This window comes from Microdochium trichocladiopsis, assembly GCF_020744255.1.
Source record: "Microdochium trichocladiopsis strain MPI-CAGE-CH-0230 chromosome Unknown B0I36scaffold_16, whole genome shotgun sequence".
Classification (NCBI taxonomy): domain Eukaryota; kingdom Fungi; phylum Ascomycota; class Sordariomycetes; order Xylariales; family Microdochiaceae; genus Microdochium; species Microdochium trichocladiopsis.
The window spans coordinates 493898-521729 of record NW_025763559.1 but is presented as its reverse complement, the minus strand read 5'-3'; the positions used below and the strand labels follow the sequence as shown (position 1 = coordinate 521729).

Genomic DNA, 27832 nt, shown 5'->3' with positions numbered 1-27832 from the left:
TGGTTGTGAAATGGAGTAGTGGGTTGACGTATAGCTCGACGAGGACCTTCTGGGTCAGTGATAAAACGCAGAACGTGAAAACGCTGGCGTCGAGGTACTGATCGCCCTCTTCCTCTCCGTAGCTCTCGAATCCGCCCTCTTCTCGATCCCCTTCGTCGTCTTGGTCCTTCCCTACCCGGGAGCTCGGCGGTTCGGTAGAATCGAGTGCCTCCGTAATAGCTTCGAGAGCTGCCCACTGCTTGTCGGTAAACTGGATCTGTTGCTCGCTGCGAGCACCTGTTCGACCGATCCGGAACGACCGTACGCGGTAGCATAGGTAGCGTTTCCAGTAGGTTAGGTACCTCTCCGTCGTAGCAGCCTTCTGCTTTATCGTAAACGGGCGTGCTGCTGGTTTCCCGGGCTCTTTGCCTGCTAGCCAGCAGAGTGTCTCCTTCGGTACCTGGCTGATCCGTCGGCTACAGCGGGCTATCTCTCGGTCGAAACTCTGGCCTAGTCGAACCAGCTTGCCTTCTTCCTCTTCCCTCTCCTTCCGGGTAGCCCAGGGTAGCTTTGCTAGCTTCTGAGGAGGGAGCCCTAGTTCGGACGCCTGTCGGAGCTGGGCTAGTTTCTTACCGGCGAGGTGGGCAGCCCAGCCCATCTCTCGGACCCATGGTGACTCCCAGTCGGGGCCCGGGTTGTGATCGATAACCTCCTTGGACTCTGCTTCCTTGATCGCAGTTCTAGCCTCGAATCGAGCTAGATTGTGTTCCCAGCCTCCGCCGTCCTGTCGATTCTCTCTCTCGCTTGCTGCTTGGTCTGATTCGGGGGGTTGACAGTCGACGATCCAGTACCGCTTTAGGTGCTTTGCCGACGAGAACGACTGTAGTGTAACTTGAATCCAGCTGTTCCTACCCGGTCGCTCGTTATGGTAGTTACCCTTGCTCTTGGATGTGTTTCCTGTCCAGTGCTGTCGTATGATGCTATAGCTAGTCGTGAGGAACCGGCAAGCGGTACAGCTAAATCCGGCTTGGACTTGAAGCTGCGGAATTGGGTTACTGCCGTCCCGAGGAAGCTCTGCCTTATGGACGTCGATAAGTCCTCCAGCTCTCTCCGTCTGTCTAGCTGCAGCTGCTGCGTATTCGAAGATATCCTTAAGTACCGAGCCTTTTATTCCGTGCCTCTTCCGGAAGTGTGATTCGACGCCCGGTCCGGCCTGAAGACCGGCGTTGCATAAAACGCAGATGAGAACGCGTGCCGGTTCGTAAAGGTAAAGCCCGAATGCGTTGGCCTCTCGTTGCTGGCTCTGGTTACTGTCAGTCCTAGCTTCCTTCTCGTCTCCTTGTCTTCCTTCCATGTTTGGTTTCGGGGAGTCGACTTAGTACTGGAATTTCGTAGGCTAGCGTCAGAGTGGGATTCGAACGTTACTACTCGACTCTTTTGTGCTAGTTCGAGCTATTTCCTATCTTCTGCTACGCTGCTACGCGGAGGCTTTCGAGGGATTTATAGGGGGTACGTAATGATGAGGGGTTTCTAAGAAAAAGCAAGTATATATCCTGGGCGGCGGCAAGCACCGACCTAAAGCCCGACGTTATTACTTTTAACTTCACCCCCTACCCGTTAGTGCCCTAGCAACTTTTGCTAGTAAGTATTTAAAATGAAGAATTATATTTTAAAAGAACCGCTGGTCGGAATTCAAGAGGGAGGACGAGGCTGCTTAGAAGAAGCCTGAACTTTCGGCCGAAAGTTTATATATCTTCTCTGCGAATCCCACGCCTCTAGCAACCTCCCTACCTGCCTACCTGCCTGCCTAGCACTCTGCTGGTTCTTGGGGGTGATGCTTTAATATTAAGAATCAGGGCTCGAATCCGCCAGCGTGCCTACTAAACTGCTTGCCTGCATCCCTAGTACCCTGCTGGTTCTTCCGGGTGATTCTTGAATATTAAGAATCAGGGTCTGATTCCCCCTGCCCGCGTGCCTGGCCTTATAGGCCTAGATAAGCGACTGACTTGTTAACAATAGCTAGGAAGACCCGGTGGTTAAGCGGTACGACGCTGCTGGCATTGCTCAGCGGAATCCTCGGTTCAACTCCTAGCCGGGTTATAATACCAAACGTTTGCTCTAAGGCTCTGAGCAGACGTTTGGTATTTTTTTTAAGCGTCAGTCACGGGCTCGTATACGATCTCTACCTCTACTACGCGTACTGCTACGATCTCGGACTCTGCCACGAGCTCTGCTACTCTCACGCACTCTACTACTCTCACGAGCTTTACCACGTACTCTGCCACTCTGCAACTCTCACGAGCCCTGCCACCCTCCCGAGCTCTGCCACGCACTCTGCCACTCTGCCACTCTCACGGGCTCTGCCACCTTCACGAGCTCTGCCACTCTCACGAGGTCTGCCACGCACTCTGCTACTCTGCCACTCTGACGAGGCCTGCCACGCGCTCTGCCACTCTCGCGAGCTCTGCCACTCTGACAGTCTCTGTCACGTACTCTGCTACGCATAAGTCAACTTCAATAGACGTAAAGCTAGCGGTCAGCAGTTTACGGTTCTTGTATCTACAGTGCGCGAGCTTCTGCAGCAACGATGGAAGTCGGCAACGTGAACTTGCTCGCTCTAAGCACCGGGCTGTTCGCCTTTGCCTACGCGTCAGTACGTCGAACATCACGCTGTGCAGATGAACTCGGGATAAGTCGTGCTAAGAAGCTTAACCTACAGTACAGCCTGTATGCAGGGTTGACCGGACCGCTCGCGAGCCAAAAGGTCATCTGTCGTGCGGGTGCTCTTCTGCCTGTCAGGAATTATTCACCTTGTCACTCGATGATTTCTGGCATCAGGGACTGTTACTGTCTACCAGAGTACATACAACCCTGCACCGGGCAATCTCGAAACCCATTCTCTCGGAGCAGCAAAGCGGTCTCTTGACTTCGTCGAGAATCTGCGCTGCCATGCAGCGCGTGAATGCCGGTGTTGGCGAACGCAGTGTCGAATTTCGAAAGAGCTCCCGCAGATCGTGAAGGGGGCTTCATAGTGTGGCATATCAGGGTAGTCATCGAAGCCGTTTAGCCTGTAACGGTGCAAGAGTTTGCGAGCTCGCCATCCATCGTGCAGCGGTTGTGTGAGCACACAACTATTGAAGATTCAAGCTCTGCTGACGCCAGCGCTGCAGGGGTGGGCAGGCACGCAGGCAGGCGCGACCCAGAACAAGTACAGCTACTTGAGGGCAGGCTGATATACGAGTAGAAGAGTAGCCTATGTTAGCGTTTCTTCGGGCCAACATAAGCGAACTTCACATATTTAGGAGCGTACGAGAGTATCTCATCGTCTATATCGTGACGTGGGATGACATTTGACGAGCGTTAGACAAGACACAATACGTCCTCCTCCCCGGCAATACGTGACAAAATCGTTTGCTTGTCCTTGTCTAACGGTCGTAACTTCGGAATCTTGACTTTGTGGCTGAAAATAGTTAGCCTATTCTCTCACCGCAGTCCATACTGTGACCTTTTCCTCTAACAAATCTCGCATGCATTCACTATCCTGACATGTGAACGTGGGCCCTGAGCGAATATGAGCCGCAGAATATGCTGCTTATGTCCTCGTACTGTTTCACTCTAAAGCATATAGTATTACCGACCTCTTCAGATTCGCCGTTGCAATCCCCTGCACTGCGCAGGTGGAATTAGTAAGACGCCACCTCAAACTCTATATCCTGCCCGCAGCAGGACAGATTTTGGAAAGACCGAGACAATGTCACTGGGTTCATCTGATTGGGTTCTTTGGTCTCCCCGACTCATGCACCACTGCCTCCTCCGCAGTTCAGCCCTCGGCGTTTCTGCAAGCGTTAACAAAAACTGAGGCCTTTGATAACTGTCTCGGGCACAGGTGCGACGCAATGCCAGGCAAGGTGATCTGGCAGGCACTAGATGAGTTACACAGCAGTACGATAACTAAGGGTAAGGAGCTCTGTAGTCTGTGAGATCAAGGCCGAAAAGGAATATAAAAGGCGAGAATCAAGCACGGCTATCTGAGATTCTGCCTCTCAACAGCACCTCCAACATCTCATCAGCACCCCAAACACCAAGCACTTGTCAGTCCCTTCCCACACCTCTTGAAAATCCTGAGCCCAACATGGCATCAACCTTCCAAGGCTTCCAGGGCAACGAGTTCACCCCGAACACGCCCGCCTACGCCCGTGCCAACAACATCTATGCCACATCTTCCTATGGCGAAGAACGCGACCTCAAGCCCAAGCAGATCCTGCAACCTTCAAGCACCGAAGACATCCAGGTGATTGTCAAGAATTGCGCCGCGCAGGGCGTTCCAATCGCCATCCGGACCGGCGGGCACCAGTACAGTGGTGCGTCCTCGACAGGCTCCAAAGGGATCCAGCTCGACCTGAAGCCCACATTCCGCCGCCCGAAGATCGACCTGCACCTGGAGCGCGCCGATGGCAAGGTGTACCTCCGGTCGAGCGTCAGCTGGATGCTCACCGAGATGATGAACTTCCTCAAAGACAACGGCGTCTTCATGCCCACGGGCCAGTGCGCTGAGGTGTGCCTGGGCGGCCATGTGCAGACCGGCGGCTACGGCATGCTCGCGCGATCCTTCGGGCTCCTCGGGGACTACGTCCGTGAGCTCACCATCGTCGACCATCGCGGCGAGGTCGTGAAAGTGACCAAGGAGTGCAACCCGGACCTCTTCTTTGGCCTTCTCGGCGGCAGCCCGGGCAACCTCGGCGTCGTCACGCACTTCAAGATCGAGGTCCAGGAGGACAGCAAGCACAAGGGCTCAAAGGGCCAGTGGGTGGGCTTCCACTACCGCGACAACACGTACAAGGCCCTCCTCGACATCCTCGTCCGCAAGGGCGACGACCCGGACTTCCCGCGCGGCTATGACTTCACCATCAACGTCGTCAGCCGGCAGGCGAACCTGCTGGACCTGTTCCCGGGCTCCGAGGCCGAGCTGCACAAGCGGCTACCCGATGCCATCGACAACGGCAAGGAGAACAATGCCGACCTGCTCAAGTTCAAGTACGCCATGATCGTCGTCTGGGCCCAGTGGGTCAACATCCCCGGCGAGCCGGCGTACTCGCCCGCGCTCTTCGACGAGATCCTGAACGTCCCCAACGACTCTTTCAAGATCGTCAAGGCCAGCCCAGAGGGCACCCCCATGTCGCACATCGCGTCCATGTGGCTCACCGGCAGCTCGCGCGAGTTCCCCTACCCGTACGTCAAGCGCACCAACTCGACAAGGTCCACCTCGCTGTCCAAGGATGGCTGGGCCGACTGGTTCGTCGGCCGCGTCAACGACGTGGTCAAGACCAAGGGCAACGGGCTCTGGATCTCGTCGCAGATGCAGGTGTACGGCGGCAAGAACTCGATGTTCCCCAAGGGTGTGGGCAACGGCACGTCGTACTGCAACCGCGACGCCACCATCAGCGGCACGTGGGACGTCTTCTACTCGGAGACGAAGGAGGCGGCCGACGCGTGGCAGAAAAAAAATGACGAGGGTGTGGTTCAGCACTACAGCAAGGAGGACCAGCGGGTTCTCTGGGGATCGTGGGGCGACTGGGACATGAAGAATGTCTGGAAGCATTACTATGACGAGGCGACGTACCGGAAGGTGCAGGACATCAGGAAGACATATGATCCCAAGGGAACCTTCACTGCTAACCCCTTCTGCGTCGAGGCATCGAAGTAGACGGGCCTGTAGGCGCAAGCAGGGGGATCTTTCAAATAGCGGTAATGTCGAATACCAGTCTTTTGCAACCGTAACCTTGACATCGTTGCTGCCCGACGAATGGCGACCGGGCCAAGACCTCGCGCAGGATCGGCCGGGCTAGGTGCATGCAGTGTCGTGATTGTGGCAAAGCTGCTGGCACCCAGGAGGCTGAGGTGCCTATTGCACGGGGGTGGCGTGGCCGAAGAAACAATCATAGAAACATGGAAAGGGTTGCCAGGCTGGTCGATGGAGAACGACTTCTGCCATACGAGAATAAAAGAAAATAACCTTGGAGGGGGGGGGGGGGGGGTTTCAGGCTAAGCAAATCTGTGCGCACCTCGGCTTTGTAGCAGACAATATACATAGTTGGGGGGCAACGTGTCCCGAGATCGATCAATTGGCGTAATCAGCAGTGTACTGGTGTGCCGAGTGTGCTACTGCTAAGCCCAGGCGTGCTCAGGTAGGCTCAGTCATGCAGTGAGTACGCTCAGGTAGCGCTCGAGTTGTCCGCGGGAAAATACTCCGGTCGCCGTGCAGCTTCACCTTCGATTGTACCAGGGGATTCAAGCGCTCCAGAACATTCCGTCTCACCTAGGTCGCTCGGGTTCTTGAGCCCGGCCGGTCCGCCTCTTCCGACTCCAGCCCCAAAGCGACTGCTTTAGTGTTCCGCTGCCAACGGGTCCTTTGATCCGGGAGAGGTTCAGCGAAGGTCTCAGTATCATGGCGGGCGGGCGGCTGAGACAAGAACCACCAGGAACTTGTCCCAGGTTTGTCCTTAAGCCACGGACGGCGAGCTGAAATGTGAGACTTGACACATCACCATCGCCATAAGACAGTGAATTTGCGGCCATGAAAATCCAACTTCAGACTGACAGCACAGAACGGCAGAGACGCCCCTGTGACCATTCTTCGCAGCCCAGTCCTCATGTCAGGCTCTCCCCGGCGTTCACGGCATGCTTTTGCTAACAATTTCGCCTTCCGGCTAGGGCCCGAAGAATAGAAGAATAAACTCATGGCAGCGTCGTCTTGGCACAAGGGGGCGACATCTTAATATCCGGGGCGGGCTTGCCTCAACACAGCTAGCCGAAGCTTCCCGGCCTCGCATTATTCGACATCTCCGACGGGCTGTAGGCCCGAAGCAAGGGAGGGCTCGTTCAACCCCACTGTTCCTGTCAACCATGCACGAACTCCTTCTTTCTCTGTTGGATCATCGATCTGCATGATCAACACGAGGGTGTGTGATGGGGTCTCAAGGTCTGACCTGAGGAAATGCTCGAGACTGCAGGCCCGAACATCACATTGACGTCTCCAGTGACGGCAGTGACGACAAGCGGCGACACAACGCAGGAGAACCTTCAGACCCTGACGTCTCACTTTTCAACTGCCACCACTTCCCTTCTTTCGTTGAGCGTAGGACTATTTGTGCATGACCTACACGGACACCGATTTCGAATCTGACTGTATGAAAGCATGTGGATTCAGCACATCCCAGCTTCTGGCATGTGACTGAGACATATCCTCATGTTTAAGAAACGCAGCCAATGGGATGGCTCATGATTGAATGGATGCTGACCAGGTGCTGCCTCATGTCGTGCCAACTCCTGGCAACCCCGCTTCAGCCCTTGGGTTAAACTCTATGCTGCCTGGTATCACACCTTTCGTATAAGCCGTCTTGGCAGTATGGGCGTAGCTTTCCTCACGCATATATTCCTGTAAGCTTCCGTAAATAGCGGTCAACCCAGGTACATGTACTTAACCTAGTGTGAAGTAGGATTGTAGAACATAGCATGATAAGTAAGCTTTAGCATGTAAATAAGAGGATCGTTCGTAGAGGTGCTCATAGAAAGGGTGGTATGAGGTGAGGATCATGGGAAGGTCTCGAATGTTTAGAGAAGGCTATCAAGATCCGCTAATTATATGTACCGGCTAGCGGCTTGCTGTAAGAAAAGGGACCTGTGACAAGCAATTGCATTCCGATGCTGTGCATGCAGCTGGAGGGGTAATGGGAGTTGGAGGCTGAGCTCTTCTACTTCTACCAACCACGCTCCTTCCTCGCCTGGTGTGTAGCACAGAGAACTTCAAACACCATCATCTCCTACAGGGTCCTCTCCGAGGTCATCTTTAGCATCCAACCAACACTGCATCCCACAGCACCAACATGGTAAGCAGCCACACGGACGCGATCCCCCCTTCATCCAAAGAAGCAACACACAAGTCTGCGCCCGGCGCTTGTGCGAATCACAGAACGAGCTTCGACCGGTACGATCAAGACACGCACTCAAAGATGGCGGCCGCGAACGAGCATCCATCCGTCCGGACACGGTGGTTCAGATCCAAGACAGGCTGACAGAGATGGTCTCATCTAGTCTATAAAGCTCTGTTGCTCCCGCGCCCTTGCTCGCCGACTGGCGGACCTCAGTAATTCAACCAAACACTTCTCACCAGATCGTTTCGCACATCTTTCCTGCACTCAGCCACTTCCTTGACGCGCATCTCCAACCCTTGCATACATCATGGCCAGCGAGATCACCCTCGACGGGGATATCATTGCTCCATTGAACATCACACACCCGGCCCCTGCCCTCGATCTCGCCGGATTCCAATGGTGCCCAGTCGGCGGCGGGCCCAAGAAGGCCCCAACATCCAAGCTTTCCAGGCGCTTGTCTCGCGATGGCGAGGAGGTACCCTTGACGGAAGACCAGCCGCCGGCATCGGATGAAGCTCAGAAGAACGAACAGCTCCATGTCCCAGGCGGACCGGGGTCGGAGCCTGAGAAGATTCTCCCTTTCCCGCTTGAGCAGTTCAAGGGTTCCTACGCCGGCAATGGGTTCAACTTGATTTGGGTACCGAGCACCTTCCAGACACTCGGCAACTCTTGTGGAGACGGACCCAACGACAATAGGCTGCTCCTCAGTCTCACCACCGAGCAACTGACCTTTGGCCCGACCCTTGGCAAGATCCCGAACCGTGGGTTCCGTAACCAGGATGACATCTTCCTCGGCGGGCTTGCCTATCTCCAAACCGTCCAGGATACGACCAATGTGGAGACTGGAAAGGGCGATAAGCCAAGGTCCAGCAAGGGTTCCGGCATTCACTTCGAGCCCGGCATATGGCTTCACGTTCCGGCGGCCGACTTCCAGGGGGGCCGCGACACCATTTGCCGCATGGCCTCCATTCCTCACGGTACGACAATCAACGCGCAAGGATTCGTTCCCGAGAGGAACACCTCCACCGTGATCGGTGGAGAGCCCAAATTTCCCCAGTTCGACAAGCTTGACACCACGCCATTCATTATCGGGAGGCCTGAGGACAAACAAAAGTTCTTTAAAGTGGAGATGAACGCCGAGAGAGAGAACCTTACGCGACGGGTTCCGGCGAACCTCGAGAAGTTCAACGCCCAAGGCACTGGCAGAGTCACCACGGAGATCATCCAGAACCCCAATCTCGTTCTCCAAAATGCCATCGACACCAGCAACCTCGACATCAAGGAAACAATCACCTTCAAGGTCACCACAGGCAACTCAAACTCTGAACTCAACGCCGGCGGGACTGCCAACATCGCCTTCCTCGCCGGCCCGCAAACTCCGTTCGTACAACCCCCGGTCATATCCGCAAACACTACGCGCCAAGTCAAGGGTGTCATGATCCCTTCGCCCGGCGAGGGCGACGACCCGAACGCTCACACCGAGTTCATGACCTCCACGTTCTACATCGAGCGGATCGAGTATGACGTCGTTGTCAACAAGATGGAAGAAGGTGAGACGCAGGTCCTGTTGGCGTCGTTTCCTCCCGGAGCGAGGGCGCCTACGCCGAAGTTTGCGATCACGGCGCCACCGGGTGGTGTCACGGAGAGGAAGACAATCAAGGTGCCCGGCATCCAGATCCAGTATTCGCAGACCGTGAATCTGAATTTTGGGCCGGGCGCAATATTGACGTGGCCGCATGTTAGCGTGGCGACGCTGGTGCCGACGGACCCGCAGCCGTTTAAGATAACTGAGTGAAGTTCAAGCCTTCAAAGGTGGCAAAGACATTAAGTGGAACAGATTCAAGTCGGTATTTCCCATGTCATTTCAACGGTCTGCAGTGCAGCACTCTAGCTAGGTTCTATCTCAAGTGTAAGCCAAATGTCAGCCTGTTCATTCAACACCATAGCTCAACTCCCCACCGCCTAAGCCTCCTCCCCAACATTCAACCCCGCCGGCCTCCCATCCGTATTCTCCGGATACACCGTATGCTCCGTCGAATAGCTCCGAATCCCATTCTCGTCAAAACTCACCTCCGCCGACGAAACGCACACCACCAACCCCGGCACCTCCTCCCACGGCACATCCACACCCGCTTCCACCAGCACACGCCAGTGCAGGTGGTCTTTTAGGTGGGGGACTATGTGCTCTGGTTCGAGGGAGGGGATTTCGCCTTGCATGAAGTCCTGTGGTGGATTTTAGTGAACTGGGTAATTCCCATTTTGGGGAAATAAAAATGTGTACGGAGGTGAGATACAATAAGAAAGGGGAGGAGCGTCCACGGTGTGCTTGAGCAAGGGGGGAGACCGTGGTGAAGGAATAGAAGGAAGAAAGCAACACTCACGATCCGGATTGAAAGGCCCGTCGAAAATGATGACCTGGTAAGGGCGCCCGAGGATGTGCTTGGTGGCGCGGGTGTTAACGGTCCAGTCGGTGTAGGTGTTGTTGGCGGTGAGGAGGGAGGAGGGGTCGCGGGAGGTGGTCACGGTCTGGGTGCCCTGAGATGCTGACGTGGTGATTTCGGTGGTGGGGACTTCCAGGGGCGCGACTTGGGGAGGCTCTGACTCGGATGCGGTGATCTCGGTGGTCGTTACTTCAAGGGGGGCGGCTTCAGGGGCACTTCATCAACAGAAACCTCCGCCACAGCAACCTCAGTCATCGTAATCTCCGGCTGAAAGGCCACGGCCGTCCCTCGGTAACCAGGGGATCATCTCCAGGATATTTGGGCTGCCGAGGAGGAGTATGCCATGCTCACCAAAATGCAACGACGAGGGCGGCGCATCGCGAAGGTATTTATAGCAGCCATTCATATGACGGGACGGGGGACCACGAAGAGAGAACGAGCGGTCGAGCCCTACTCAGACCAGCCGCAATCCAAAAGGGCAAGACTGAGCGAAACTCGTACTTTCACAAAGGAGCATCGAGAGGGTCAGATACCGTCAGGCTCGCGCGATCCGGAACAGGTCCTACAACCACAATCAGACTGTCCGCGCTGTTCGCCTTGTCAGCCTTCGACCTCTCAAGACAGAAAGCGACGGGCAGACTCTCATCTCCAGTTTGAGGGGCAGCTGTCCAAGAAGAAGAGGGGAAGGCGCCGGCTCACTCGTCACGCCTTGAAGATGCTCAACCGTGAGAACAAAGCAAACACCCGACGCTCACAAAACTAACAAAGAGCCTCCAAGCACGATGGGCAGAAGCTGCAGTACATGTCTGACGAAAAGATGGGGACAACAACCCGGCTGATGGGGCGCTCGTCACTCAACCTGTCTGTCCTGAACTCCAAGGCAGGGTTGCCTGCATGTGCCAAGCGATTTGAAGTGCTGCATAACCTTGCTGGTGTGACCGGATATGCGCCATGATTGTGCCCCTGGTAGCAATGTTGGCTGTGTTTGGAGCAGAGGAAGAGAAGGACGACGGCCGATTGGGTATCATGGCAGTGAGAGCATCATGCTTGAGCAATCCAGACGGGCGACCATGTTGTGAGCCTTTCGAGTTCATCACGGCACAAGACGGGTACATCAGCCGCCCATTGTCTTTCTTCACAACAAAGGCTGTCGCAAGCGATCCCAGTTGCCTCTTATGAATTTGCCTGCAGATGGTTGTGGTGCAAGTCGCCTAGATTGGATGAGAAAAGCTTTGAGACTGGACAATCCAGAGACCGTGGCGTATGACAAATCTCAGTCTTGATGTGCCTAAGCTGTGCGTCCAACAATGATACCCTGATTCTCGTTGCTGCTCGCAGCCATGACCCCGTGGTGCGCGAACCATTGCGCAGATCGCTGTAGGTCGTGCTGACTAGGCAGCCGTCCATGGGATCCTTCATATATAAGCTGGTAGGACATTGAAGGTTTTCTTCGACTATATTCACGAAACTTACCATCGTGCTTCTCACCATTCGCAAACCGGCTGATCGAACCGTGAGTTTTGCCCTATGACGCGCGAGTCCCTACCCATTCAGTAGCACTGACTTCGCCAAGACAACAGTCCATTCTTAATAGCAACACATTCAGAACCGCCTCCACTGTAAGCACCACGATATGATTGAACCCAAGCTTTGATTCTGACAAGAGGAACACTACTGGGCAGAGCTCGTTAGCATGGCTTCAAGCATCACACAGAGCTCTACAACTACAGCGGAAACGCTTACACTACATGCGTGGCCTTCAGCTGCAACAAACAGGTCAAGCGCGGTGAAAAGTGCGATTGCGGTACACAGAATTGAAGGATCATAGGTGTTGGTCATTTACTGTCAATCGTATGGTAATACACTAGGAAGACCCGTATTGTTTGATGACCTCTGAATAAAGACCAAGCTTTCCATCCTCGAAAAGACCCATTGCGCGTGCTACATCATGTCTGTTTCTGTCGCAAAGAGCTTGCGACAAGAGTTGATCCGTCCCGATGTGAATTTCCGCCTCCCTAATGGCGCGGAGATATGCCTTCTGATCTTCGAGCGTTTGTCGCAGCTCGGCATCTTTAGGAGAGCCATCGTCATTGTAATTGGAAGGTGCATCTATCGACGAGGGCACTGTGCTAATGCCATGTGGAAACTGCGCAGAAAGTTCCCACGGAGCACTGATAGTAAACTCCCAGTCAATTGCCCCCAGCAGGTTTAGATCGTCGTCAAAGATCGTATTGTTCCAACCCCAATCGCGATTCCAGAGCGGGAACGGCCCAGAGTCTCTGACTGAAATGCCGGAAATCTCAGAGATAGACTGGGGGAAAGTTGAGACGGAATCGAGAATGCGTTTTGCGTAATCACCTGAAGCCCGTTGTATGTCTTCCGCTGATCGCGGGAACTGCGTCGCAGCTGCCCATGCTTTGAAAAATTGGGAGGCGGTGTCGAATGGGCCACCAACCCCAGCTATCGGACCCAGCTCAACTGTGCCGTCGGCGTGGAGCCGCATGATCGAGCCGATCTTTGGGAGTCTGACCTGCGACAATTGAACCTTCTCATGATAGTCAGCGTACTTCTCTGCGCAGTTAAACGGGTGTTCTTACGTGGATCCTTGCAAGATCCCGGATGACTTTCGCGATATGCTGGCGAGGAATTGTCATCTGGATATCCATTCCTGAGTTGCCGCTCAGGCACTCGAAAATAACGAATGGAGCGCCGACAACGTTATCAGGGGATAGATCGAGAGCGTATATGTGTGGTACAGGTATGTCTGTTCTGTCCTGCAATAATCTGACCACATTGACTTCGGCATTTCTCTTGTTGACAAGGATGTCGTCGCAGTATTGCCTACCCAATACATGAGGTAATTCGAGCCTGGCAAGCCATCGAGCGCCGTCCGGTGCTTCAATGATCCGAACCATATGATTGTGACCAAGCCCAACAAGTGGTAGAAATGAGCCAGTCTGTCCGTGCGCAGCAGCGAATGCTATCAGTTCATCCCAACGGATGGACTCCAAAAACGTGCAAGCACGCGTACGAAGTGGCCCGTCTGGGAGATGATGGAAATATTCCCATAGGATTTTTTTTGAATCCATGACTTTATCTGAAAAGACTGTGGCTGACAGGATAATCGCCCGACTTAAGAGGGGAAGAAGGAGGATAGTGTGAAAGGTCGAAGCCGCCAAAACAAACGAGGCTTTGTACCTGCAGGTATGTCTTACGTAATCCGCATGAGGCCAATGCTGGTTAAAGTCAGCTCCACATCTCTTGCCCAGTCATCGACCTTGCATCCCTGGACACAACCGGGACGAGTTGAGCCGCCGAAAAGAAGACGGCATTCGATACAAAAGCAGTAGTCCCTCATCTGGCAACGTCTTTTTCGAGCTTGATTTCGCCAAATGGCTCGAAGGCTCCATCGGAAGCACAAAAGAATGTCTGTTCATGAGTAGCGTGTTTGACATGATCATGAGATGTAGGCGGTCACACCAATATGGGAAGCGGTCACCATCTGCTTATAGTTCCTTTGCGACTATCTATATGTGTGTTCGTTACACGCCTTCGTCCTGCTTCCGCGTGCGTTTACAGAGGCGAATGGGCGTTTCACGATGGAGACCGATGATGATAGACTGCGTTACTGTTCGCGCCCGACAGCATAAGTTAGAGATAAGAGACATCCATATCGTCAGGAATGGCTTGCTTGTTCGTATAGTAGCGGCCAATTGGAAACGTTTGCTTTTAACACAACGAGTAATGGATATCAAAATCTGACCAAAGCAACCATTTGATTCTTGATTAGCAAAGAACCAGGCAGAGCGTAGCAACCTCTATCAGAATTATCTTCTAAGAATCTCACCAATTTCCGGGTGGCAACGGCAGCGACGCCGTCAGCAGCTACTGCCACCAGCACCACACGGCCGTGCTGATATTCGACGGCGCCGCGAGCAGTGCCGAGGGGGACAAGGACGGCAGCCAAGAGGAGGAGGAGGCCCAGGATAGGCACCACGAGCACTTTCGCGAGATCTGCCTCCGGCTCAAGGATGCCGACATCGGCGTGCAGTATGGCCGATGCGTCTTTCGATGCGGGCAGTGCGATTGCGGCGGGGTTCCAGCTTGACCAGCTGAAGAGCGGTGATATCAGTAATAGTCAAAGTCATAAGTTGTAAAGATAAAGTGAATGGTTTTTTTTCCCAACCCGGTTGAGTGTTTTGTTTTTATGTTAAGTCTATTGGAACCTCGTGAGAACAGGAAGGAATTCCTCACGGTAGAGTCTGGGCACCATTGGTAAAGCAAAAGTTCCTTTCGACTGATCTCTTTGGCTATTCTGAAACCATTTCAGACAAATGGTTGTTCCACGACTTGGCGTTAAACAGTCGTAGACCATGTACCGAACCTCTATGCATGTATAAGTAAGTAATAAATGTTGCGAAGATTGAGTTTCTTACCACGAGGGAGAGCACATAAGGGAGTTGGCTGCTGAACTCTGCCAATTATGGGTTTTAAGTCTGCCGACCCCCTGGTGACCACCCATCGTGACCAGGGGTCGCGTCGCGACGCGACGCATCCCCCCACCATACAATTTCCCATATAAACCTGATCATCTCTGTCGTGACGCGCCCCAGCCTAGACCATTACAACCCCCAGAAGTGAGGCTATCGTCATGGTCCCAAAAGACGTGCAATTGCGCGCTCTTCGCGCGTTGGATGACGTTGAGGACGGTATACCTGTTGCAGCGGCCGCCAGAAAGCACGACATCGACCGTACTTACCTACGTCGCCGCCTCAAATCTAAGCCAACTTTTCAGCAGAAGTATCAGGTATGCCAAACCCTCTCTATCCATCTGGAGGCTTATTTGGTCCGCTGGGCCATTGACCAGGCTGTAATTGGCTATGCTGCACCATTGAAGCAATTCAAGCACCTCGCGATGCGCCTACTCGCCGCCGACGGGTCGTCGCTGCGACTTGGCGTACATTGGTACGACCGTTTCCTCCGCCGCCACCCATCGATCAGGACCTCGAGATCACGACTCATCGAATACAAACGGTACGACGGTGCCTCGAAGGCCAATATCGACATTTTCTTCGGCCGGTTGACGTCATTGAACGACAAGAAGGTCCTCCCCCAGAACATATGGAACGTCGACGAGTGTGGGGTGGCAGAAGGCTTAGGTCACAACGGGCTCGTGATCTCCGATGCCTTGCGAAAGTTCACCTTGAAGAAAGACGGCGCCAGGAGGACCTGGATCACGATAATCGAAGCCATCTCTGCAGGCGGTACTTCGACTTCTCCGCTAGTCATTTTCAAGGGTCAATCCGTCCAACAGCAGTGGTTTCCCGACGTCAAACTCGACAAATGGCAGGAGTGGTTTTTCGAGACTTCGCCCAACGGGTGGACCAGCAATGATATTGCTCTGAAGTGGCTAAAAGAGGTGTTCCTGCCCTCAACGAAGCCGGCAGAGGCTAGCCAGTGGCGCACCCTGCTCCTCGATGGCCACAGGTCGCACACGACGGAGGAATTCATGGCAGAATGCTTCATAAACAAGGTCTGGTTGCTGTACTTGCCACCGCATACATCACACGTACTTCAGCCTCTCGACGTAGGGGTATTCTCGGCGGTAAAGGCGTGCTACCGCGAGTCGGTCACAGAGGTTGCGTACAACAACATGAACGAGGCCCCTGGCAAGAAGGAGTTCCTTGAAGCATATCATCTTGCTCGCCAGAAGAAGCTGAACAAAGAGAATATACTTGCTAGCTTCAAAGGTACGGGGGTGTGGCCACAGAATAAGTTGAAGCCGATGGGCTCCCGCTTCGTGGTACATGTGGGTGATGCGGCACCTGCGACTTGCCCAAATCGGCCTCAAACCAGATGGGAGGCAGATTTTTTGTCGCCCTTTTGCGCCTTCGATGTCGCAACACCACAAACATCTCGCGATGTTCATAGCTTGCATTTTGAGCCGTTGCGGTGCGAAAAGGCTTTGGGTACTGCGACCTGCCGGAAGCTGTTTAACAAGGTTGCGAAAGTACTCGACACTTCGAACATTTGGCGCGCCACCGCCGAGCATGAAAATAACCGCCTGCAAGCTGCATTAGATGCAGCGAAGCCTACTAAACGCAAAAGAGTCGAACCAGACCCTAACAAGGACTTTATAACCGTCATTGAGGTCGAACGCGCGATGAGGCAGGTTCGTCGTGAGTTAGGGTCTGACGTCAGCGGCAGCGACGACAGTGACAGCAGCGACGACGAGGTGGAGACAATTGAAAGCGACAGTGACGTAGAGAGTTGCATTGAGGTTGGGGGCAATTGATTTGAAGCCATTTGAACGACCGGTTGTAGAGTTAATGCAGAGTGACGGTGAGGTTGACGATGCCTTCATGCGCAGATTTGGGGTGGTCGCGAGGAGGGGTGGTCACCAGGGGGTCGGCAGACTTAGACCAAGGTATAAAGCTCTGTGTTATGTCTAACATCTGTGCAATGTGTAAAAGGTGCAACAGCTCTATAAAACTAGATCTTTTGCAAGGACTAGAGACAGATAACCAGCTAACCACGCCTTGGGTGTCTTGATGTAGAGTGTCTTCACACTAAACAAGTCGAGCAGGCGGGATTTCCTATCGAGAAGCATGTTCCACGCGGTATTGCGTTCCAATGCGTAGAGAAGGTCAAGGCGTGGCTAGAACAGGCCTAGGGGCAAACTATTATATAATACAAATTCTACTTCTAATGAAAATAGTAAGGTCAGTTCTTTTGTCGCAGGCTGACTCGTCGATGATTTGAACGCGGAGGCTCTATACATATAAAAGCCCCGTAACTCTGAGTCCCGTTGCTGGATCGACTTTATAGGTCTTGATATCGTGGTCAGTGACACTTCGATGCCGAATTTATCGTAAAAGAACTTTATCATTTCGACTCAGTATATAGAGGGTTTTTTTCGCCAGCTCCTCGCGGAGCGCAGCTCGCATGAAAGGGTCAATCTTGCTGCGGCGGCCAACACGGGTCGGGGGCGACACCGCAGTTCCGAAACATCCAAGTTAGGCCCTGATTCTGCGAATGGCGCGGTTATTGCAATCAACATACTTAGCTATTACGATATAGTCCACTCCACGACCTAGCAAAGCCTCGATTTGCTCATGCTTCCATAAGTCGGAGCCCCCCCATGGCGGCCACCCCGCATCGCGGCCAGGGGTCGCGTCGCGACGCGACGCATCCACCCCACATACAATCTTGCATATAGAGCAGATCACCCGCGTCGCACCACCATCCTACACCTACCATTGTAAAGCCCAGAAATGAGGCTATCGCCATAATCCCAAAAGACTACCAATTGCGCGCTCGCCGCGCGTTGGACGACATTGAGAATGGCATGTCTGTTTCAGCAGCTGCAAAACAACACGATGTCGCTAGATCCTACCTACGCCGCCGCATCGCTGCGACTCCGACAGCCGAGCAAAAATATCAGGTGCGCCAAACCCTCTCTACCACCCAGGAGTCTTATTTGGTCGATTGGGCCCTTAATCAGGCCGCAATGGGCTATGCAGCCCCATTAAAGCAATTCAAGCACTTCGCGATGCGTATGCTGTCTATCGACAAGTCGTCGCCACGACTGGGCAACCACTGGTACGAACGATTCCTCCGCCGCAACCCACAGATCCGAACCTCGCGATCACGACTAGTCGAATATAAACGGTACAACGGTGCCTGCAAAGCCAATCGACATCTTCGACCGGTTAACGTCATTGTCGAGCAAGAATATCCTCCCAGAGAACATATGGAACGTGGACGAGTGCGGAGTTGCAGAGGGCCTTGGTTATAACGGCTTCGTTATCTCTGATGCCCTCCGCGATTTTACGCTGAAAAAGGACGGGGCTCGGAGGACCTGGATCACGACAATCGAGGCCATTTCTGCAGGTGGTGGTTTCATCCCTCCACTGGTTATCTTCAAGGGCCAGTCTGTACAACAGCAGTGGTTTCCTGACGTCAACCTCGACAAGTGGTCGAAGTGGCATTTCGAGACATCTCCAAATGGATGGACCAGCAATGACATTGCCCTGAAATGGCTGCGGGAGGTGTTTATTCCCAACACCAAACCTGTCGATACAGGGCAGTGGCGATGCCTCATTTTGGACGGCCATAAGTCGCATTCCACCGAGCAATTCATGACGGAATGCTTTATCAACAAGATCTGGCTGTTATTCCTTCCTGCCCACACGTCACATGTGCTTCAGCCACTCGACGTAGGCGTCTTCTCTGCAGACAAGCACTACTACCGGGAGGCGGTCACGACAGTTGCATATAACACAATGAACGAGACTCCGGGCAAGAAGGAGTTCCTTCTCGCATATCATCTTGCTCGCCAGGAAAAGCTGAACCAAAGCAACATCTTGGGAGGCTTCAAAGGCACCGGAATCTGGCCACAGAATAAGCAGAAACCGATGAGGTCCCGGTGGACGGTAGACGGCGATGAGGACGTACTTGCAACTGCGCATTCTAGCCTCAATTTGAGCTTTTCCGACCCGGATTTTTTGGCGCCCTTCTGTACAATTACTGTCAAAACACCACAGACTTCTCGCGATGTGCAGGAAATGCACAGGGAGATGGTACGTTGCGATCCGGCGCTATCGACAGCAACCTGCAGGAAGCTGTTTCGCAAGGTGTGCAAGGCACTCGACACTTCGAACATCCGTTACACCGCCGCACAACACCAAAAAGAACGATTGCAAGCTGCATTAGATGCTTTAAAGCCCACTAAACGCAAAAAAGTCGAATTGGACCCAAATAAAGAGTTTGTTACAGTGGTTGAGGTCGAGCGCGCGAAGAGGCATGTGCGCAGGGAGTTGGGGTCGGACGTCAGCAATAGCAGCGATATCGACAGCAGCGACGACGAGGTTATGTCAATTGGAGGAGACAGTGACGAGGAGAGTTGCATAGAGGTTCAGCTCAATTGATTTGAAGTCTTTTTATTAAGTGGTTGTTGAGTTATTGCAGAGTGACAGCGAGGTTGGTGATGGCCTCATGCGCGATTGGGGGGTGGCCGCTAGGGGGGGTGGCCGCCATGGGGGGCTCCGACTTACGGGGAGCTGCGAGACCATAACAAGACGGTCGCAGATTCTCCACGTCGACTTCACCGATGCTGAAAACCGGTACCTGCGGATGCTCGCACGCAAGCGCTATAGACGCTGACGCTTAGCGACGGGAGGGCACGGCCCGATACGCGATCTTCGACATCTTCCCAAGAAAGAATCAGATCGCTTGTTGCAGGACGGTATCTTAAAAGACGTCCGCGAGAGGTTCGTCGAATATGACGACCCCCCTACTAACCTACTGGCAAGTACAACAACGGACGTGCAAAACTACATGCGCGACCTAATTCATCGACGGTATAATACTCTCACTCGGTGCCTTCGTCTCGAGCCAGCTCGAGACAGCACGACACAAAAGCCGCCCCGAAAGACACCGCACTTGCTATTTCGCGCGCGAGATAGCAGGCAGACGTGGCTTCGGTGCTTTACGACGGTACGAAAGACTTCCACACATCGTTTAGGAACGAGGTCGAGGACTGCCTCGAGCCGAGGATGGAGTCCATAAACTGTGCGGGCGATGTCGTTACTATCTCGTGGCTGTCAAACAATGAGGTCATCTGCGGCGTAACGACGCACTCTGACAGTCGAAACCAGCAGTACAACAAGCCTGGCCGCGTCGACTGCGTGTAGTGGCCCATGCGCGGAGGCTACAAAACCTACGATTCTGAGCATTTTGAGCCTAAAATCAATCAATTCCGGCTTAATTTCACCCGGTTGTGGTCGATGCAAGTTGCGCTTTCGTTAGCTGCACAGATCCAATGTGGCCATAACTAGCTGTAGCTATTCGCGCTTTTCGTCACAGTGGAAGTCCCGTACCCGTGCCACGCCCCACGCGCCTTTGGCCGTGCGTCCTCGACTTCTCGACGTGCCAGAAAAGAGTGGGACATGGCACGGGGCACTCGAATGTGGGGCTCACGACGCGCTCTTCTCCCGTTATAATTTTTCTTCGCATACCCCGAATGATTCAGGGTTACGATAGAACCGGCTGCTGCTCGGCCTAGAGACAGTTGCAGTATTCCTCTTGAAGGCGACGGTTTTGAAATTTTGTAGAGATGCAGCTGAGGCTCGCCTCCTTTACCCGACGTAGGAGAGCTAGATCGTGAACCGCTTGGAGCTGAGACCCGCAGTGGGGTATAAACCTCAAGTCTAGCAGGTTAACCTTAAATCAACGACAATGCTTTGCAAAAGTCTTCGCTTAGCACGGTCTTGGTACCTCGTCGTCGCTAGTTGCCAACTCACCCACACCTCACATCCCTGCCAACAGCACATACCTTGAGCACCACGCCGACGTCGATTTCTCTATCTTTACGACCGCTGTCGATGCGACAGTAAGCTAACAAGCTCATTGAACGTAAGTCCACTGCTTCATCGTCTCCGGTGCGCCCTTCCTCGTCGTCTGCTTCTCTATCCAGAACCAGCAGGGCTCGATTGCGTTGAGATCTGGTGAGTTGCTGGGCCATAGCATTTTGGCCTCATCCCACAGCTTGTAGGTCTCCTCTTGGAACAAATGGCGATGGCAAGGAGCGCCGTCCTCTTGGACGATTGTGCCTGGCCTCCAGAGCTGACACCTCTTCGCAAACGGCTGCAACTTCTCAAGCAGAAGTTTCTGACGGTATCGCTACTAGTCTACCCCATTGCCGTTGCGGCATGCTAACATCCCAGTCTTCTGGCTCCATCTCCAAGTTGGCTTCCGACCTCCAAAGCGTGTCGCCAGCTTGCACCTCCTGATGCTATTGCGGAGCTCCCGCTCGTCTCGATACTTCGGCTCCAACTCTGCGTTTAGGCTGTTGGTCTCCGCTGTCGCTGCCGCCCTCTCTGCCTTGTTCTCTGGCCGCTATATATGACAGGGCCCTTTCTGGTCGTAAGAGAAACACCCCTAAAACATGAGCTCCGAGTACCCCTTCTATCGCGATCGAATGTAGGACTTGATAATCCGCCCTGTGGGCTTTCTCCAGATCTTGTAGCTGCCTCGACGGTGGCTTAAGACTACCGAGGACTCGTTGGAGAAAATGACATTCTTAAAGTCGATATCGCGGTGTCCGGGGGCCCAGGCTAACCTCTTCGCTTTAATCGCTTTAGTTATCCTAGGATTACTCGTCGGCTTCGTTTTGCGGTACTGGGTACGGTGGAGAACCCGCCAGACTGTCGTCGTCGATATATCTATTCCTTCTGGGTTGAGCTCGTTTGAAATCATCGAGCACGCCTCCTCGCGACCGTACATGTTAGGGCGTACCGAAGGAGAGCGCAGGTTGCGCGTGCGGCGACGCCGAGTTTGACGTGTGTGGCTATGCTGACGGTGTTGTTGATGTTGGTGGTGTTGGCGGTGGCAGGGAGCTCTGCAGGAGCAGAGTGTCCTCCGAGTTCATTGACGAGTGTCGAGACCTGGCAGATTTCGACTGGACCCATGGACCCGAGGGCACTGCAGTCCCGGTGATTAAGAAACTGTGGCAAGCACTGTACGTCCTCCTGCCGGGCGCCATTCGGCAGCCTGATAAACATGTCCATCGCCTGCTGTCCAACACGGCCCGCAAATCCGTCTGGTTACAGGAGGCTTCCGAGGACGGGGCGCGCACTCTGCGACAAGAGAGCCTCGGCAGACCTCGCACTTTGGTACAAGGGATAACACACGAAGCAAGCAATGCTCGACAAAGGGGGCTCTGCTTTCCAGTATCTCGGGGCACTGTGATGCGTAAGCGAGAGAGGAGGCAAGGAGACTGTCCTATCCTTTCGAATATATCAACCCAGGTACCAGTGATGAGCATGGTTCCCCTCCGACTTCCTGTATCCAGCCTGTCCGAGCACGAAGAGCGATGGTTCGCCGCTAGCCTCTGTTTGTCGATACCTGCCCCGGTGCAGCGTCGTCGAAGGCCTGCGGCTTCATGGTCTCGACTGTGCGGGACCGGGAGTTCATGAATCGATAGGTCATCTCGTCTAGGTTGTGAGTTCCGAGCGCGGCCTCGTGCTCGCTAATGACATGCTGGACGAGGTGGGCGAGGCTCAGACGGACAGGAGCCAGCGTCAGCTCAGCCTCGCGATGCTCAAGGCTGGGCCCCAAGATTGCCCTTCTGAGGACGCGCTTCTAGGTGCTCACAACGTTGTCAATGAATGCCGCCTTGCACCAGAACTGGCCGATAAGGCAGGAGATCTTACAGATCTCCACCGAACCCAGGACTATTAGGATACTGCCGTTCTGGCGATCGAAAAGCTGTACTAGGCGCTGTAGGCCTTCAGACTCAACGCTTTTCGGACCCCGAACAGACACGTCGTCTGCCTTTTGTCTAATACTACCCCCGAATCCGTCCGGGTAGAAGGTAAAGACATTCGACCTTAGTCCGCACCTGGGTGTTCCTGAGTTCCTAGCCTCGCGAGATGACACCTGTAGCGGCTATGTGCATACCCTGAGACTGATCCATCTTTTGCGGAGCTACTGCGCTAGAACAAGTCATTCCTCCGGAATATAATCCGTTAGAATAACGTAATCCACGGGTGAGCGGGTCACACGGGTGAACGGGTCACCGTACTGCAATTTCATTGAGGTTCACTTCCTTCTCCTTTTTCTCCACCTTTAATCATGGGACGACAATCAATTGAAAGTGATTTGGTTCTAGCGTTAAATGCGCTCCAATCCGACCCAAAATTAAGCGTACGAAAGGCTGCGCAGATCTACAATGTATTTCGTACGACACTCCAGCAGCGATACCACGGCCGAGCTGCGAAACGAGATACCCGACCACCCTGCCAGAAATTGACCTCATACGAAGAGGACAGTATCGTACGATACATAATCGACCTAGATTCGCGATCGTTTCCGCCGCGCTTAAGTGGTGTTCGAGGAATGGCGGATCGACTCCTCCGCGAACGCGACGCGCCACGGGTTGGAACGAACTGGGCTGCGAACTTCGTACGACGACGATCTGAGCTCCATACGCGTTTTAATCGAAGAATCGACTACCAGAGGGCCCTCTGCGAGGATCCGGACGCGTATCGCGCGTGGTTTGAGCTCGTACGAAACATGATCGCGAAATACGGGATCCACGATGACGATATCTATAACTTCGACGAAACGGGCTTCGCGATGGGTAAAATCTCCGCCGAAACTGTCGTTACGACCTCCGATCGACGCGGGAGGCCAAGAGCCGTACAACAAGGCAATCAGGAATGGGTTACAGTAATCCAGGGTATCGCGTCGTACGGCTATTCAATCCCGCCATACATTATCTTCGCCGGGAAGGTCCACCTCGACTCCTGGACCGCGAATAGCCCTCTACCGGCCGACTGGGTAATCGCGCTTTCAGAAAACGGTTGGACGACGAACGAGAGAGGCCTAGAATGGGTAAAACACTTCGATTTCCATACAAAGAGTCGTACGAAGGGTACCCACCGCCTCCTTATCCTCGACGGCCACGAGAGCCACCATTCCGTCGATTTCGAGCTCTACTGCAAGGAACAGAATATTGTTACCTTCTGTATGCCTGCTCATTCGTCGCATAAGCTCCAGCCTCTCGATGTTGGGTGTTTTGGACCTCTGAAACGGGCGTACGGTAAAGAAATCGAAGGTCTAATGCGGGCGCACGTAACCCACGTTTCAAAGGAGGACTTCCTCCCAGCCTTTTATAAGGCGTACGACGCTGCAATGACCAAATCAAACATCCAGGCAGGCTTTAGAGCGACAGGCCTAGTACCGTACGACCCGAATTATGTGATTTCGCAGCTAGATATGAAGTTTCATACGCCGACACCGCCAGGTTCCTCTGCTGGACTACCACCCCCATGGGTTTCAAAGACGCCGAACAACCTAATTGAGACCGAATCGCAGACGAAGTATATTGAAAATCGCATCGTACGACACCAGAATAGCTCACCGTCGTCCATTGTTGAGAGCGTACGGCAGCTGAGAAAAGGAGTCATGATGATGGTACACGAGCAGGACCTTATGCGCCAAGAGCTCGCCGAACTTCGAGATGCAAACGACCGCCTCAGCCGCCGTCGTCGTACGAAAAGAAAGCAGCTACAGAAAGGAGGGTCCCTCACGATTAATCAGGCAAAGGATTTGAAGGCTCAAATCGATGCGACGCAGCAGTTGATAGCGGAAACGAGTCAGAATAGTGGTCGTACGAGGAGGCCCGAAACGCGCGCGCGACGATGTGGCGTCTGCGGCGAGCCCGGGCATAATGCTCGTACGTGTCAGAAAGTTGTATCTACCTCTGAAGAAGAGGATTCCTCATAGTTTCAATTGATTTAAGGCGTTATGGTTGAATTATCTTACACATTGTCGTACGAGTGCCTTCAAAGTTGGCGGGTCACTTGTATTGGCGGGTCACTTGTGGATTACGTTAATTGTAGTGCATTTCTTGAAGAAATACACTGCACAAAAAGTGTTTGGATCAACAAGCTCTCAACTAGCCACGGAGCCGCCTGGCCAGTTGTGTATCCTTCTGCTAGTTGGTGAGCTTAAAACTTTAATGGAATAGTAGAAGCACGAAGCACGAACCGATTGAATAGTCACCCTCTTTGCATGAATAGCGCACAAATTTGTGTCCTCGAACAAGGCTATGAGAAAGCTCTCGGTCGATTCTTGTAACGCTCCTATTGCTGCGGACTGAAATCGCATGCCGTTCTTAAAGCTTGCAGTGATTTCACGTATGGCGTGGCGGCAGCAGATCAGGTTCAAGGAGTACTCGTGCTGCTGGACGTGCGGTCTCCCACAGGCTTGGACGCTTTGAGTATTTCCCGGAGACACCCCCGTGTACCCTGGTGGCGGAGGAACCGGCTGGAGAGGATCGTGTGGTGCATACAGTGGCGGCGGCATCACCATCACCGACGAGCCAGCAGCAGCACTTTGGCCTGCCGCGTAGTACTGCATCTGCTGGTCCCAACCACTTTCACCACCAACCTGATTCGCCGTCGCATGAGCTTGCCCAACATGTTCCGCTTTGTAAGTAATGCTCTTTGTTCCGGTCGATTTGTTTACATAAGTCTTGTTCCTGCTGTTTGCATGGTTGACTCACACGATCGTAGCTCCTAGCACAAAACCCTCGATATCATCACCCTCTTCCACAAGGCCGGTAACTTAGCCTCGACGCGTACGGCGACTCTGCTCAAGCAGATCTCCGCCAACGCTTCTGAATCCGCCACTAGCGACCAGGCCAGCGACCGCAGCGCCTAGACTGCCCCGCCGCGCGAGGACGCGCGAGGAGTTTAAGCTTAACATTACCGAGGAACCCCCTACCGAGGACCAGCTACGCACAATCCTAGGCTATGTCGGACAGAGCAAAGTTAGCTCCGTCGTCAAGGGCGCCTCTTTAGATAATGATGCCATCAAGAAATTCAGATCCAGCACTAACGCCTTCCAGCGCCCAGTAGTCAGCCAACCGATGCCGCCTATGTGTGTATTTGACTCTACAGAGGAGAGGCTAATGTTGTGTGTTAACAGATTGTCGACTAGAATAATAGCAAGGCTGTTACTAGCGCCGAAGGGTCCCAGATCCTCAAGCTGCTCGAGCAACCCAAAGGCCAATCAGCTTAAGTAAAAAAGCAGACAGTTGCCCTCTCAGACTGAGCACGGAATTATCCACATGTACAAAGCCGATACCAGAATGTAAAAAATACCAAGATACCAGAGAAAATCACAGACATCTATGCTAAGTGATACTTCTCTCCGAGCTGCTGAGTGTTGACGAGAATGTCCAGAGTCGCTGCCTCTGCTGATATCGATCGAGTATCCCGCCTCTTGTGCTTTCGCAGCAGCCGCAGCCTGGAAGACACCCGCCTTCCCAAACGCGACGTGGGCATCCTTCTTCTTCTTGTGGCTCGTGTGCGCATGTTCGAGCGCCATGCCCGCACCGTCAAGCGCAACATGCGTGGCAGTCTTGACCGCGGTATCGCACAGCACAAGCCCGTGCTCGGCACCATTCTGCACGATGCTGTCGGCGCCCGCGGACCCTACGCCGAGAGTGACCACCCCAACTGTGCCAGAGAAGACCATGCTGACCAGCACGTCCCTCTTACGCGTCTTGTGCGTCGTCCCGTGGCGCTGGAGGTGCCGCTCGATGATCTCGCGCTTGCGGCGAGAGTTGTGGATTCCCAGGGCGGCGAGGGCGACGCCTATGGTGCTGATGCCCGCGGTCAGGGGGATGGCGAGGCCCGCGATGGCCGTCGAGGTGCCGCCGCCCGCAATGAGGCGCGTGTAGTGCTCCCACTCCTTCTGGAGCTCGGGAGGGGTCATGCCCGCGCACTTGGCGTCGTAGGCTTTGAAATCGAACGGCATCTCTGCGTTGTGAGGTGCCCGAGACTGACTGTAGGGGAAGGGTTGTCCTAGATCGTCGTCGAGATCGGTTTCCGTGTTGTCACGCAGCCATGAATATTCTGTGTTGGGTAAGATCTACGAACGTATCTTGGGAAAAGAAAGAGAAAAAGAAGAAAGAGCCAGAGTCGAGGCCAAAGCTGCTTGGCTGCTCAATGGAGGGCTACCTGTGTCTTGGCCATCGTTCAGCTGGGTGGGCTGAGTGCTTGCACCACTTGGCCCGAAGGCCTGCGTCTACCCGGGCAACTCGCGAAATGGTCTCACATGTGCATGACTTGGGAAGCCACACGAGGACAGGACAAGCGCAACAAGCAAGTCTGACGTCCCAGGCCAACACAAGGCTTATCCCGTGGTGCGGCTGAGATGCACGGACAGGGGGCCACTCAGCAGTTCTGCCTTGCCAGTGGGATAAGGGCGTCTTTGGCGCATGTCACAATGAGTCTGGGCCGCTCCCTTGCGAGGGGAGAGCCCTGCAAGCCTACGGAGACTATCGTCAGTCGCGGGGTGAGAGTTGCCGGTGTTGTGTGGCCGGCATGTGGCCTGCGCCTGCAAATTTCACAAGGCACTTGGCGCCCTTCCTAGGTTATGGGTCCTGTATGCCCTCATATGGCGTGTGCCAAATAACGGTCATCACATTGTATCCGTCGCATGTAGAAAAGCTTGGACACTTCATCCTACTCCTGCCGTTGAGCCGGATGTGACTCCTTCGACATCCTTTCGTTGGATGACTGACAGATTGTGGTTGGCTATCTCTTTCCGACCTGCTTGCTTATGCAGAGAATGGACTTGATTGCCATGCTATCTGTGTGTCCTGCGCGATTGCCCTGCACAACATCGAAACCAAAATCTCTGTAATGGCCGCGTCTGCTCTTCCGAGTCCGGCCGGGACTGGCCGTGCGTGGCGCAACGCAAGGAGGTCCACTCCGGGTCTTACATGGTCGGGCCCCGATTCGGGACGGCGGAATACTGGATCTTGTCGGGAGCTGGTGCCTGCAAAGCATGGGACTTTCCGGTCATGCGCGCGAAAGATGGGTTGCGGGAGGACTTTTTGTCCATTTACCCGAGATCGATTCTTACAAGTCTCGGAGGCTCGCCCATAGCTGAGACAAACAC

General features: G+C 54.0%; 9 protein-coding genes and 1 non-coding gene across 10 annotated transcripts; 5 read left to right on the top strand and 5 right to left on the bottom strand.

Annotated features, from left to right (window-relative positions):
• Positions 1–2005: 2005 nt before the first annotated feature.
• B0I36DRAFT_t213 lies at positions 2006–2079 on the top strand. Its single transcript has one exon. It is a non-coding gene; the product is annotated as a tRNA-OTHER (tRNA).
• Positions 2080–4037: 1958 nt separating this feature from the next.
• Positions 4038–5757, top strand: B0I36DRAFT_341543 (uncharacterized protein). The gene has a single exon (XM_046156017.1). It carries the CDS (start codon positions 4112–4114, stop codon positions 5681–5683), a length of 1572 nt encoding a protein of 523 aa, XP_046004388.1. The 5' UTR covers positions 4038–4111; the 3' UTR covers positions 5684–5757.
• Positions 5758–8217: 2460 nt separating this feature from the next.
• Positions 8218–9705, top strand: B0I36DRAFT_257009 (uncharacterized protein; the record flags this gene model as incomplete). Its single annotated transcript, XM_046150991.1, has 2 exons — positions 8218–9294; positions 9367–9705. 2 exons carry the CDS (start codon positions 8218–8220, stop codon positions 9703–9705), a joined length of 1416 nt encoding a protein of 471 aa, XP_046004387.1.
• Positions 9706–9755: 50 nt separating this feature from the next.
• On the bottom strand, positions 9756–10417 carry B0I36DRAFT_341540 (uncharacterized protein). The gene has a single exon (XM_046156016.1). It carries the CDS (start codon positions 10125–10127, stop codon positions 9873–9875), a length of 255 nt encoding a protein of 84 aa, XP_046004386.1. The 5' UTR covers positions 10128–10417; the 3' UTR covers positions 9756–9872.
• A 126-nt stretch (positions 10418–10543) lies between these two features.
• B0I36DRAFT_341539 (uncharacterized protein) lies at positions 10544–11111 on the top strand (the record flags this gene model as incomplete). The annotated part of the gene is made up of 1 exon (XM_046156015.1): positions 10544–11111. A coding segment is annotated over exon 1 (306 nt), but the record flags the coding sequence as incomplete, so codon positions are not given.
• A 1104-nt stretch (positions 11112–12215) lies between these two features.
• B0I36DRAFT_257165 (uncharacterized protein) lies at positions 12216–13440 on the bottom strand (the record flags this gene model as incomplete). The annotated part of the gene is made up of 2 exons (XM_046150999.1): positions 12216–12896; positions 12949–13440. 2 exons carry the CDS (start codon positions 13438–13440, stop codon positions 12216–12218), a joined length of 1173 nt encoding a protein of 390 aa, XP_046004384.1.
• A 288-nt stretch (positions 13441–13728) lies between these two features.
• On the bottom strand, positions 13729–14477 carry B0I36DRAFT_401019 (uncharacterized protein; the record flags this gene model as incomplete). The annotated part of the gene is made up of 2 exons (XM_046161693.1): positions 13729–14109; positions 14199–14477. Coding segments are annotated over 2 exons (495 nt in total), but the record flags the coding sequence as incomplete, so codon positions are not given.
• A 10338-nt stretch (positions 14478–24815) lies between these two features.
• On the bottom strand, positions 24816–25060 carry B0I36DRAFT_211979 (core histone H2A/H2B/H3/H4-domain-containing protein; the record flags this gene model as incomplete). Its single annotated transcript, XM_046148925.1, has 2 exons — positions 24816–24851; positions 24908–25060. Coding segments are annotated over 2 exons (189 nt in total), but the record flags the coding sequence as incomplete, so codon positions are not given.
• A 279-nt stretch (positions 25061–25339) lies between these two features.
• B0I36DRAFT_378521 (uncharacterized protein) lies at positions 25340–25942 on the top strand (the record flags this gene model as incomplete). Its single annotated transcript, XM_046160697.1, has 4 exons — positions 25340–25351; positions 25442–25499; positions 25576–25778; positions 25862–25942. The coding sequence occupies 4 exons, from the start codon at positions 25340–25342 to the stop codon at positions 25940–25942; spliced, it is 354 nt and encodes a 117-aa protein (XP_046004381.1).
• A 267-nt stretch (positions 25943–26209) lies between these two features.
• B0I36DRAFT_207267 (uncharacterized protein) lies at positions 26210–26683 on the bottom strand (the record flags this gene model as incomplete). The annotated part of the gene is made up of 1 exon (XM_046148857.1): positions 26210–26683. A coding segment is annotated over one exon (474 nt), but the record flags the coding sequence as incomplete, so codon positions are not given.
• Positions 26684–27832: the final 1149 nt, after the last annotated feature.

Bases quoted from the DNA above. Each gene is read 5' to 3' on its own strand.
- B0I36DRAFT_341540 (XM_046156016.1), bottom strand. From the start codon at position 10,127: ATGCAAGGCGAAATCCCCTCCCTCGAACCAGAGCACATAGTCCCCCAC.
- B0I36DRAFT_341543 (XM_046156017.1), top strand. From the start codon at position 4,112: ATGGCATCAACCTTCCAAGGCTTCCAGGGCAACGAGTTCACCCCGAAC.